This window comes from Equus asinus, chromosome 3 (assembly GCF_041296235.1).
Source record: "Equus asinus isolate D_3611 breed Donkey chromosome 3, EquAss-T2T_v2, whole genome shotgun sequence".
Taxonomy (NCBI): Eukaryota; Metazoa; Chordata; class Mammalia; order Perissodactyla; family Equidae; genus Equus; species Equus asinus.
Window position 1 is genome coordinate 104638851 of NC_091792.1, and position 13040 is coordinate 104651890.

Consider the following 13040-nt stretch of genomic DNA (forward strand, 5'->3'; position numbering starts at 1 on the left):
TGAACTGTGTTATGGTGAATAATATAATCATAGCTCATGCTTAGGAAAGGGTATTGTATTTCTTTCATACTATCTACTACAGAACTATGCATTTACTTTTTATCTGAAAGAACAAAATTATTTGTACTCTTTTAATGCTTAGAATTGAAACGAGATGCTCATTGTAATGAATTAGCTAGAAAGAAAATTGAGTATTTTTTTTCTTTCAGACATATCCCCTATTTCTTCATACTGATTTTTGGGTTATTGTCTTTTATTTAGAGTGGTTTCGAATTTTAGGTCAAGTTATTCTGTACGTTTTTGGAGAGTGGGATGAGAATGAACAATGTAGATTTAACTTGTTAAAACCAAAGCCTGTCTCTTTTTCATTTACAGTGCAAATAATACCCAATTAAGTCTTTATTTTGTGGCACTAATGTCAAAGGAATCTTACTTAAGACAGACTGTAGATGTACTGAATCGTGTTAGAGTCTCTTTTTAATTTGGCATTGATATCTGTTTTTTAGGGTCATGTGAAGGTGGTACGCTACTTAGTCAAAGAAGTGAATCAGTTTCCATCAGATTCTGAATGTATGAGATACATAGCAACCATCACTGATAAGGTAATATATTGATCAAATTCATCCCACTATATGAGATAGGGATCCCATTTGATTTCATACATATATATCCCACACTAAGAAAAAAGTCTTAGTTTGAGCAATAATGTGTTGTATATAGCAATTTTCATTTATCTAGTATTTGGGGATGAAATATGTTATTTAAGGGATACTATTTATAGATTATCTACTTACCTAATGAAGCAATAAAACAGTCTCTGTGATAAAATTACTTTATCCTTTTAAATAGTTCTTGAGCTAATTTAATTTTTGTGTAAATACTAAACAATATAAAGCAAAGATTGTTATTGTCCATTAGTGCTATAATCTGTATGTTTGTTTATCCAGACTGATGTCTATTCTGAGAGGAACAAGCCCAGTGGATTTTTTTTTGTATACGTAAACAAAAAATGAACATAGTACTTTTAATCATGGGCAAGAAAACTTTGTCTTCAGCATAATGTAAAATTTTGTGTAACTGTCAGCTGAAGAATGAATTGGCTTGGATTTTTGCAGGAAAAGTAGAGGAGATACAAAAAGATCCTATTAGAGATCTACTTAAGATCTTTCCCTGGTGACGTTTTGATTTGGGATTTATGCTAATATTTGAATAAAATCCTAAGACATGCCTCTGAAAATCCAAAGAGGTCAACATATCTAAAAATGTCTTTCTGTTACATTTTCTCAGCAGTTATTGCATGACAGTGAGCAGCTTTTCCCCATAGGTTTTATTTAACATAGCCAATTTACTGCCTTGCCTGCCTGTAGATTCCTCTATGACAGTTAACATTCCTGGATACCACTGGGTTTTTTTGGAAATGAGAGAGAGATTAAAAATAAGGCTTTTGTCTTAATAGGGAAATATCCCTTTCCTGTCAAAAAGTGTGTTGTGAGAATGAAATCACTGAGAAAAGTGTCAAAGTACCTGTGTCTGTGATTTCTTAATGGGTGATTCTTGCACATGAAGTTGTAGCAACAAAGCTTAAATATTTGAGAACAGTTCTTTCCAGTTAAGTACTTTAAAATTTTTTAAACCCATTTTGTTTGTTGACATTGACTTTTTCCTCTAGCCCATTAACCAACTGACAAATTATTTCAATTCTGTTTGCTATACGATTACTTATATTCAAATTATAGGAGTAAATAATTTTAGTTTCCAAAGTACCAGTCAAATGAATATTATTTTGAAGAACAGTAGAGGCTCTTTGCTTGTATATTTTTAAAAATATGCTGTTTAAATTGTTTTTACTTGCATCCTTTGTTGCCCTACCACTGATCTTTATTGCTTATGTTCTTTCAAGTGCCTTAATTAATATCTTGATCCTTTCAGAATTGTCTCTGAATGTGTATTTTTTTTATGCTGAAAAAGTCTTAATTTTTCATTTTAGGAGATGCTGAAGAAGTGTCATCTTTGTATGGAATCAATAGTACAAGCCAAAGATAGACAGGCTGCTGAAGCAAACAAAAATGCCAGCATTTTATTAGAGGAGTTAGACTTGGAAAAGGTAATGATAACCTTTACATATGAAAAATACCTACTTTTTTCCCTCCTGCTTTCTTCCCCCTACTTTGTAATCTGTTGTTTTTTGTTTTTGTTTTGTTTTGTGTTTGCTTTTGCTTTAAATTATCGGAATTTTCTCTCCAATTTTGTCTCAAATACTGGAAAGAATTTTGAGTATTTTAAATATTAAAAGAATTTTCTTTGTAATCAGAATTAACAAAATTTTATTATAGGAATTGCATTAATCTGGAAGTCAGAAAATCTAGCCTCTAATGCTCAATTTTAGACTTATCTCAGCTAATGATCTCTTAATCCCCATCCAAATCTATACTTCATTGATCCTAGACCTTGTAATTGGTTGCCAACAGATTTATCAGAAGTACCAAATGCACTACCAAGGCATAACCAACCAGTGAAGTACAGCCACTTGGTGGAATGTTTAATGAGTACATTTTTTTAAATGGATGATTTCTCTTGTACTTTTCTTTTTCAGACAGACTATAGCATCATTCCCATCTATTCTCATGGGGAGTGAAATACTCCAGACAACTTATAGTTTGGACCGTCTCATAGCTCCTTCTTTTATTCCTCCTTCCTGTCAATAACTCTGCACTCTAGAATGTGATAGAAATAGTAATGATAGCAGGAAAAGAATTGGTTGGCATTGAATATTATGGAATACATATTCTGCTGTATTTCATCTTTTATAAAAGGTTAAAAATGTTATAAAATTTGGGCCCAGTCCAGTGGCATAGTGGTTAAGTTTGTGTGCTCCACTTCCTTGGCCCAGAGTTTGCAGGTTCAGATCCCAGGCACGGACCTACACACCACTCATCAAGCCATGCTGTGGTGGCATCCCACATACAAAGTAGAGGAAGATTGGCACAGATGTTAGCTCAGGGCCAGTTTTCCTCACCAAAAAAAAAGTTACAAAATTTAACATGTACTGTTTACATTTATAAAGAATACACAATGATAATTATAACCTTTTTGATTTGAGTCAGGTCCATTCTTTTTTATTGTACTTGCTGACTTTGTTAAGCTGTATATGTCATCTTGCATAAAGAAAATATGAATTATTCTGAACATATTATTCTAATTTAAATGTGAAATACACTTATTTTCTGGAAAATATATTTAATATTGGAGGTTCTTCATTTTCAAAAAATTTGTGGTTTAGATTCTGGTCAATTGAAAAGTAGCTTTTTTGGCCATTTTGAAGTTTTAAAAGAATATGAGCACATTGAGATTAGATAAAATCACTGTAACTATTACTTGACCTATCTTCATATTCAGTTTCACCTAATATTTATTTAATGCCTACTAGATACCAGGCAATATAATAGGGCCAAGTTGTATGACAGAGTACATATTATTTTAGTCTTCTCAGTAAAAATATTATTACTCTCCTATTACAAATGGAAAAACTGAATCTATGGGAAGTTAAGTAACTTGCCTAGCTAGGCTAGGATTTGAACCCAGTTTTTTATTCTAAATTCCCTGGTTCCTTCTTCTCCCTTAATTGAACATAACCTACCTCTTAGTTCTTTCTTTTAAAGTATTAGAATATCCTGTTTTTGTATTGCTCTCCTATTTTTAAATGTTAGGATCTCTAAGTAATAGTTATTTCATTATATTGTTTCTTTTTGCATTTCTATAAACCTAGAAAGCATCCTTTTTATAGCTAAGATGTAGATATCTGTTTTTAAAATCTTTAATTTTTTCATACTTTTGATGTTTATTCATTATATTAAATACATTTAGAGATTTACTCCCTACCTGTAAATTATAAAGTCAGGAAGCAATTTTTAGGAAATATCCTATTAAGATGTCTGTTCTCAGTCAACTTCATTGTGTTTTCTTTATTACAATCATGTGTTCAGTCTAAACTGTGAAACATTCAGAGATAACTAAAGAAAAACCTATTTTGTCATTGTAAGATAACTAAAGTTAAAAACTTGATAAGGTAACTAAAGTCCTCACCTCTATACTAACCTATAAAGCCTTTTAAGACCCTGCATGATCTGCCCACCTACACCACTCCTTACACTTCTCGGATCTTATTTTTTTATTACTTTTTCTTGGTCACTTTGCTCCATTCATACTGACCATCTTCTTTTTGCTCTCACTGTGCCTTCTGCCTTGAATCTTCCTTCAGATGCCTCATATTTTAGTCTGCGTTTCACAACCACATTTCCTTTCTTTATTTTCACTTTCTAACATTCTAAATACTATATTTTACTTAGTTATCTTGTTTGTTTCTCTCTACCACTGGAATGTATGCACCACAGAATGGTGCCTTCCATGCTGTAGGCACTCAATAAATATTTGTTGAACAAATAAATAGTCACACATATGGAGATGGTGTGCTTTTTTAAAAAGCAGAATCATGTCAACATACCATTCTAATACTTGCTTTTTCCCCCTTCTCAATAACTGATGGATATTGGCAATTGATAGTGATTTAAATAACTGCAGAATATACTCCATAGTAAGTATGTTTTGAGTTTTTTGTCACTACAGATAATGTTGCAATAAACATTCTTATACATATTTCCTTATATTTTGGTGCTTTTATTTTTATGGAGTAAGTTTCTTCACTTGGGTCAATATATTTTAAATTTGATACTTCCGTGATGTTTTCCTACTACTATCAGCAAGTGTCATTTCTTTGAATTCTCGCCAGCATTTCTTAACCTTGATGCTCAATGCTTTCAAAAGTCAGATTTAAAGCAAATCAAAAGGAACTTCTTTCAAGTGTCATTGCATATTTTTCCATAATATTAAAACTCAAAGATGATAGATAATCATCAATTAATTACATGTAAATTGATTCTTCTGCATAGACTGATACTTTATAAACAGTTTTGAATGAGGATGGTACATAGATAGAATTCTGCATTATAGAGGAGGCTCTTCCCTCCTGACCTGCAGCCCAGTATTTCTATTTGAAAAATCATCAGATTGGGGTCTGATAGGGTTTGGTTCACTGTTTTTCACTTATGATTTACATCTGGGAAAATACTCTTTTTTGAGACATGGTACGTTCTGGCTCCCTCAGTTCTGATTTAAGACTATCATTAGAGCTGGTCTTGTCTGGTCTGTCGATGTTCTGCATGGGTCACTGATTGCTTGTATAAAAATGCTTCTTTGGTCAGCCTTTTTAATTTGACAGTTTTGGTTAATAGCTTTATAAAAACTGCTGCTGAGAATACTGCCCATTATATTGATCAGATTCCCTAATCATAATTCAGCAAACATTTATTTACTGAGCATTTGCTATATGAAAGAGTCCCCACTCTGGAGCAGTTCATCCAATCAAACTATGGAATCCTCTTGCAGTTAATTGCTTGTTCTTGTGTTGACTGTTAGAATCTTTAGTAGATATTGTTGTTCTCCATTTTTGATATATTTGTTTTACCCCTCCACTTTATTACTTATTGTTTCTTCTCCTACCTTTTTCTTTGTTAACTTTTGTAACATAACCTTTTAGGTAGCTTTGTAGGGTATATTTTTAAAAATATTCCTAATAGATATTTTCAATTGGGTTTTTTTCCCATTAACTGAAGCTTTTAATATGCCCATCCCACCATCTCGGTTCTATACATATCATTCTCTATCATCTCCTATCTTTTCAGCTTTACTCCCTCTACAATTCTGCCTCCTACAATCCTGACAACGCCCTGCCTACCAATAAATTGTAAGATCCATTTATCATACCATCCTTCACTCTTTCTTACTCAAAGTCTCTTTCTCCTTATTCTCACCTGTACCCTAGTAACTAAATGTATCACATGAAAAAACATTCAACCTTGGTGACTAATTTTGCTTTAAATGTGTAACAGTGAACCCTTTAATGCTCTCCAGCAGTTAGACTATATTTCCCTAGTTTAATTCATTCTCCCACTCGTCTTGACCACTATTCCTTTCTCCTTTATTCTCTGACTTAAAGTGCCTGCTCTCCTTCACCCTCACTTGATGCCCTTGCATCCTATATCAGTGAGAAAACTGAAGCATCAGAAGAAGAGTGTCAAAGACTTTCCCTACTCCATTTACCCACCCACCAATCCTTGCACCTATATTCTTCCTACCAGTTACTAAATAAACGTTTTGTAACCAGTCCCTCCATTTCTAAACTAGATCCTATCTGGTCTCCCTTACTCAAAAACATTGTTTTAGCAATTGTCTTTTTTTTACCTCTTATATCATTTTTCCTCCTCTCCTGGATCATTCTTATCATCATACAAGCTTATTTCTCCAATCTTAAAAAAACCTTTTGATTCCTCCAACCCTTTCTCCCCAGTTTTCAGCTACAAGCCCACTTCTTTGCTTTCGTTTGCAGCAAAACTCCTTGTCTATTTTGGCTATGTCCAATTCTTCCTTTTTCTTGAATCTATTCCTGCCAGGCCTTCTCTCTTACAACTCCACCAAAACCCTGCTTTTATGGTCTCCAGTGACTTTGATGTAGCTAAATCCAATGATTACTTCTCTATCCTTATCTTACTAAGTCTAGTAACACCTGACATACTCTCTTCACTTAGCCTCCATAACACTACACACTCTTGGTTTTTCTTCTACCTCTCTGGATATTCCTTCTCTTCTCCTCTCTTAGTTGGAAGCCCTTTAGCTCATTACATGATCTTCTTTATCCACTGGTCATCTTATCCTGCTTCGTAACTTTAAATCTATACCAGCTGATCCCAAATTTATATCTTTAGCCCAGACCTCTTCCCTAAACTCCAGTCTCATATATCCAGATAGCTAGTCAACATCTCCATTTGGAAACCTAATTAGACAGCTCATACTTGTGTCCAAATGTGAACTCCCTATCTTTGCCCACCCCAGACCCCTCAACTCTGTCTTGCAATTGTTCAGGCTAAAAACCTTGAAATCATCCTTGATTTCTTTCTATCCTCTATTGTGTTGGATTATCTTGTTACCTTTGCCTTGGAACTATATCTGGAATCTTAATTGCTTTTCATCACTTCTGGTTCAAGTCATTAATATCATCTCTTATGTTTATTACCACAGTAGTTATTTAACTAGTCTCCCTGATTCTCTCCTTGCTCTGCAGTCTGTTCTCCATTTAGCACTTAAGGTGATCCTCTTAAATCATTTAAATTTCCCTCAGAGTAAAAGATAAAGTGTTTAAAACACCCTGCCAGGCCCTAGGTAATCAAGCTCCCTGATAACACTCTCTGAAAGTCATTTTCTACTATTCTCAGCCCCAGTAGCCTACTTGAACATTCCAAGCCTACTTGAACATACTTGCAGCTTATGTACTGGCTGTAATACTTCTTTGCCTGAATTACTTCAGCTCTTTTAGATGTTTGCTTAAACTTCACCTTCATAAAGCTTATAGTGATCACCCTATTTAAAATCAAACCCCCCTACCTGTTCCCAGATACACACTTCTCTTCCCCTTGCTCTAGTATTCCTGTTTTTACATTGTACTTAACACATTTTTAAAAACTATATAATGTATTTATTATGTTTATCATCTGTGTGCCTCCCCCCTAACTAAATGTGAGCTTTGCAGGCTTCATGAGGGCCAGGGATATTTTGTCCCATTTACTGATGATGAGTCTTAAGAGATTAGAACCATGCTTAGTACATAGCAAGTTATCAATGAATTTTCATTGGATCCTGCCCCTCTGTTCCCCTAGTACTCTTTGATCTCTTTTTCTGTTATTGATATCACTACTCATTATTCAGAAATGAAATCTTGATTTCACTTCCAGCTTCTCACTTATCCTTGCTTACCATTTCCTACGTGCATCAAAGGAGTTAGTGTAGTAAATTAATTTAATCCAGTGCCTGGCACACATTAGACCCTCTACATATTGATTGGATCAGTATCATCATCATCACCTTTAACTGAGCTTTGGCAGTCTCTGGACGAGCCTTCTCTCCCATTCACTCCTTTTTTTTTTTTTTTTTTAAGATTTTTTTCTTTTTCTTTTTCATCCCAAAGCCCCCCTGGTACATAGTTGCATGCTTTTTTTAGTTGTGGGTCCTTCTAGTTGTGGCATGTGGGACGCTGCCTCAGCATGGCCTCGCGAGCGGTGCCAGGTCCGTGCCATGGGCTGCCAAAACAGAACGTGCGAACTTAACCACTCGGCCACGGGGCTGGCCCCAATCCACTCCTTTCTAAGTTACAACTTCTCACCTGAAGTACTACAGTAGGCTTCTTAACAGTCTCCCGATATAAATAAATATCTTTCTCTCTATCATCTTTTGCCTTCAAGTTTAATCCTTCTCTGTTCCAATGTAACTTTTCCACAGTTCCCATAGTTTTCTGATACACAGGTGGGATTGCCTTAGTCCCTCCTCAAAAATCTTTAGTCTCTTCATTGTCTGCGTGGGAAATTCCATGCACTCAAGATCGCCTATCTTACTTCTTCAGGCTCATCACTTCCTATGGTTTTCTACTCCTCACATATCTCATTTACTTTCATATAATCAAATTTGCAGATGGTATTTCTTCAGTCTGGACCACCTCTCCCTAAATCCTTAAATTCTCATCTTAAAAAGCTTAACTCTCAAATGTCACTTTGTTTCCTAAACTCTCAATTAGAAATCACCAGTTGGGTTAGTGCCCTTTCTCATTCCACAATAAAATTATTCTACAACTTGACCCTTTTCTTTAAAGCCTCTACCCTCCCCGACATATACCCACAAACATATAGCAGCTCCCCAGTAAGTGAAATGAGATCTGGGCATGTGCCTTGTGAGAAAATATAGGTCGTAGACTGAATTTCTAACTCTGTTTTCCTGTACCTCCAGACTTACTTGAATCTTCATGATTTAGTTATTCTGTTTTCATGTGTTTTCTTCAAGGTCTTGTATCACTTATTACCACCTCCCCCATATTGCTTTATCTGCTGTTTCTCTGCCCTCTGCCTAAAACTTAATCAGGGTAACTATCCTTGTGAAACTTTATCTCAAACTTAGTATTTTGTTTCCTTCTCCAAATATTTTAAGAGAATAATCTATGTTTTGTTGACTCTACCTTTTAAATTTTTAATCCTCAGCCCAGAACCATTTGCCTGCTCCCCCCCTACAGCAGAGATCATCAATGGCATCTTCACTGCCAAATCCTGTTACCTCTTTTCAGTTCTTACTGATGCTTACCAATGGTGATTTGCCTTTCTTCAGGAAACTCTTCTCACATTGAAGCTGTTGTCTCCTACCTGTCTTCCTCTGCCTGAATATGCCTTCCTAAAGGATCATTTGCTCTTCCTTTTGAATATCGGCTGTTCCCTCCCATTCTCCCCCTCTCTCAATATGTATACACCCACACATAAATATATAGTTATTAACTTTTTCCCTTTGGTGGTCTCATTTAACTCACTAGTTTCAACTACCGCCTGCAAACTCATGTTGCCTCTTAAATCTGTATATATCTTGTCTAATTCTGCTTAGTTTTAAAGAGCTTTATATGTTATAGGTCCTTTGCAGCCATAGTCTGAGTGAGATCTCTTCTCCAGAAAGTTTCCTTAGGACCTCTGAATTTGTGCCCTACTTTTTAGTGAGTCCAAAGGGTTAATAAAATCTCTGAGATTATCAAGACACCAGCCTTAGAACTTCAACATTTAGAAATAAGAGTAAATACCTAGCCCTTGGGGACCTGAACTCAAATTTGATAATGCAGACTCTTACAGTTGCCAAAGGGCCAGGCTCCACTGACTGAAATCTGTAAGGCCTGAGGCATTGCATACCTAAGACCCAGCCACACCCACACACTAAGACTTGCCCTAGCACGTCACCCCCACCCACACACCACGTAGGCCAGGTGGGTTTAGATGAAAGCCTGCTGTCTGATTTAAACTTTTCTATTTTTAAAAAAGCTTTCGCCCCCTTGAACTCCAATCACAATTACCTCCTACCACTGAACAAATTTAAAAATCTAGCAAAATCAGAAACCCATCCTGGCTGAGCCAGAAGTCTTAAACTTCACTTGTTACTCTGATCCCCCCAAAAGCTATTTCCTATAACTTTCTCAAGGCTTTTCTGTCCATACCTACATGATAGAGATAAAATTTGTTTTATTATTCCTAATTCTAAATTACAGAGACTTAATGTGTGTCCATAGCCACAGTTGCTTTGAAATGTTTTTCTGGCACACCCTTCATCCTCACTTCCACACTCTCTCTGCCTCATTCCATCAAAGTCAGTGCTAGACAGAACTCCACCAGCCTCCTTCACTGGAGTTCAGGCAGAGCAAGCACTGATTCATGAGGACAGGCAGCTGGTTCCACTAAAGCCAGGCTTTGATAAGCTGAGTCCCACATGCTCAGTTCCTTCTTTCAAACTCATCAATCAGATAGTACTCTTCCTCCCTTGCGGCGAACTAGGAAGTGAAGCTCACCAATTACTGTTTTCTTCCCAGTCCTGAAAGGTCAAAAGTTCCTCCTTTACTGATCTTCATACTGGAGCTTGTATGCTTCTGGAGGACCAGCAAAAATTTCTACTGGGTGTTATGCAGACAATTTCTAGATCTTCAACTTCCATTTGTATTCTTGCCTGAATTCCATCTTTCTGAGAAAGTATCAGCATTCTACAGATTATTCTTAACTATTCCCTTTTCAGGAACAAAAGATCTCTCACCCAGGAGAATTTAATTATGGTGCATTGCCCCAGGTGTAAAAGCTTTCAAGGTGGGCATAACCTTTCAGACACCTAAAAGGGATAATTTGAAAAGGCAGAAGTGTCTAGCAAAAGCAAAAGACAAAAAATGAAGTCAGACTTTTTCTGATGAAAAGTAAGTCTGATTTAGCTTATCAGCTTGACTCTGGAGGACATGCAAACAGAAGTGTTTGAAGATGGTTTTTCCACTTTTCTGTGAACCAAAGAGGAAAATTTAGTAGTTAAAATAGCTTTAAGAGATGTTATTGAACTTTTAAACTTATTAATTTTTTGACTGTGAAAGTAATACGTATTTATTTTAACAAACAGAAACAATGTACAGTTATACAGAGTAAAAGTGAAAGTCACTAGCTTCCTGCTACCCCTCCTCTAGTCCTATTCTCTAGCGGTAGTCACAAGTAAGCCTTTGATTTGTATCTGCTTAGCCTTTTTTGTGTGCTTCTACAAATAGACCCACATAAGGGGTTCTTTTCCCCTATAAATGGGATCATTGATCTGCATTGTGCCTTTTTTCTCCTAACAAATGTAAATTGTGAACATTTTCTCAAGTATGTATTTATAACACTTTTAATGGCTGCCTGGTATTCTAAATGTATACTATTATCAATTTATCCACCCTCTCCATTGATGGATTTACTGTGTTTCCATTTGTTGCCATTATAATCAATTTTGCAATGGAAATTATTGAACCTATAGGTTTTTAACTTGAGATAGTCAGTTTTTAGGGTAAATTATTAGGATAAGCTGTTTGTAATTTTTGTACGAGACCCACAGCAGTATAGGAAAGAACTCATTTTCCCAAACTTTTGCTGATATGATATCTTTTTTAATTTTGCCAAATTAATGAATGAAACATGATAGCTTGTTGCTTTTTTTTTTTGAGGAAGATTAGCCTAGAGCTAACATCTGCCACCAATCCTCCTCTCTTTTTGCTGAGGAAGACTGGCCCTGCGCTAGCATCCATGCCCATCTTCCTCTACTTTATACATGGGACACCTGCCACAGCATGGCTTGACCAGCTGTGCTAAGTCCGCACCTGGGATCCGAACAGTGAACCCCTAGCCGCCGAAGCAGAACATGTGAACTTAACCATTGCACCACCAGGCCTGCCCAATACCTTGTTACTTTGATTTCCATTTCTTTAGTGATCATCAAGCTGTGCATCTCTTTACCGTTCACTCATTTTAAAATTAGATTGTCTTTTATCGTTAACTTGATCTTGATATTTAAAAGTATTTTCTCTTTACAGTGATTTTAGTATGATCTTGATCAAACAATGAATTGAGCTAGATGACTGAATTTTATAGTATCCTAGTTCCCTTATGATAAAATGACATTATGTGACAGCTTTTTTCCAAGGTAAATTCCAGTGTTATAATTCTGTTTTATTGATCCTTTAACAGTTAAGGGAAGAAAGCCGGAGGCTAGCTTTGGCTGCTAAAAGAGAAAAGAGAAAAGAGAAGAGAAGAAAGAAAAAGGAAGAACAAAGAAGAAAACTAGAAGAAATCGAAGCCAAAAATAAAGAGAACTTTGAACTCCAAGCTGCTCAAGAAAAAGAAAAGCATAAAGTTGAAGGTATTTTCTCTAAACAACCAGCTAATTTGTTTCGTGTAATACATTCTATTTAAAATTATATTTCCTTAAATATCAGTAACTTAAGGTAAGAATAGATTACTAAGTTAATAAGCCCTTAAAGTATTTACATGCTGTTTTCATTTATTGACTTCTCCCCAGCTTTTTCTTTTCTTTTTTTAATTGAGGTAAATTTGGTTTATAACATTATGTAAATTTCAGGTGTACATCATTATATTTCAGTTTCTGTGTAGACCACATCATGTTCACCACTGAAAGGCTAATCACCATCCCTTACCTTACACACGTGCCCCATCACGCCTTTCTCCTTCTTACCTCCCCGCCTCCCCTCTGGTAACCACCAGTCTAGTCTCTATATCTACATGTTTGGTTGTTATTTTTATCTTCCATTTATGAGTAAAATCATGGTATTTGACTTTCTCCCTCTGACAGACTTTGCTTATTATTATACCGTCAAGGTCCATCCATGTTGTCACAAATGGCAAGGTTTCATATTTTTTTAATGGCTGAGTAGTATTATGTTGTGTATATAAACCACATCTTCTTTATCCATTCATCCATGATGGCACTTAGGTTGTTTCCAGGTCTTGGCTATTGTGAATAATGCTGCAATGAACATAGGGGTGCAAATATCTTTTTGACTTAATGTCTTCATGTTCTTTGAATAAATACCCAGAAGTGGGATAGCTGGATCATAC

At 35.7% G+C, this 13040-nt stretch overlaps 1 protein-coding gene across 9 annotated transcripts in view; it reads left to right on the forward strand.

Annotated features, from left to right (window-relative positions):
* Nucleotides 1–13040, forward strand: part of ANKRD17 (ankyrin repeat domain 17) — a 163186-nt gene that overhangs the window by 122538 nt on the left and 27608 nt on the right. For all 9 annotated transcript variants that reach the window (XM_014847236.3, XM_014847237.3, XM_014847239.3 and 6 more), the window contains 3 exons: nucleotides 507–602; nucleotides 1988–2104; nucleotides 12153–12324. In XM_014847236.3, the coding sequence (XP_014702722.2) occupies nucleotides 507–602; nucleotides 1988–2104; nucleotides 12153–12324 (385 nt within the window). The remainder of the gene's footprint in view (nucleotides 1–506; nucleotides 603–1987; nucleotides 2105–12152; nucleotides 12325–13040) is intronic.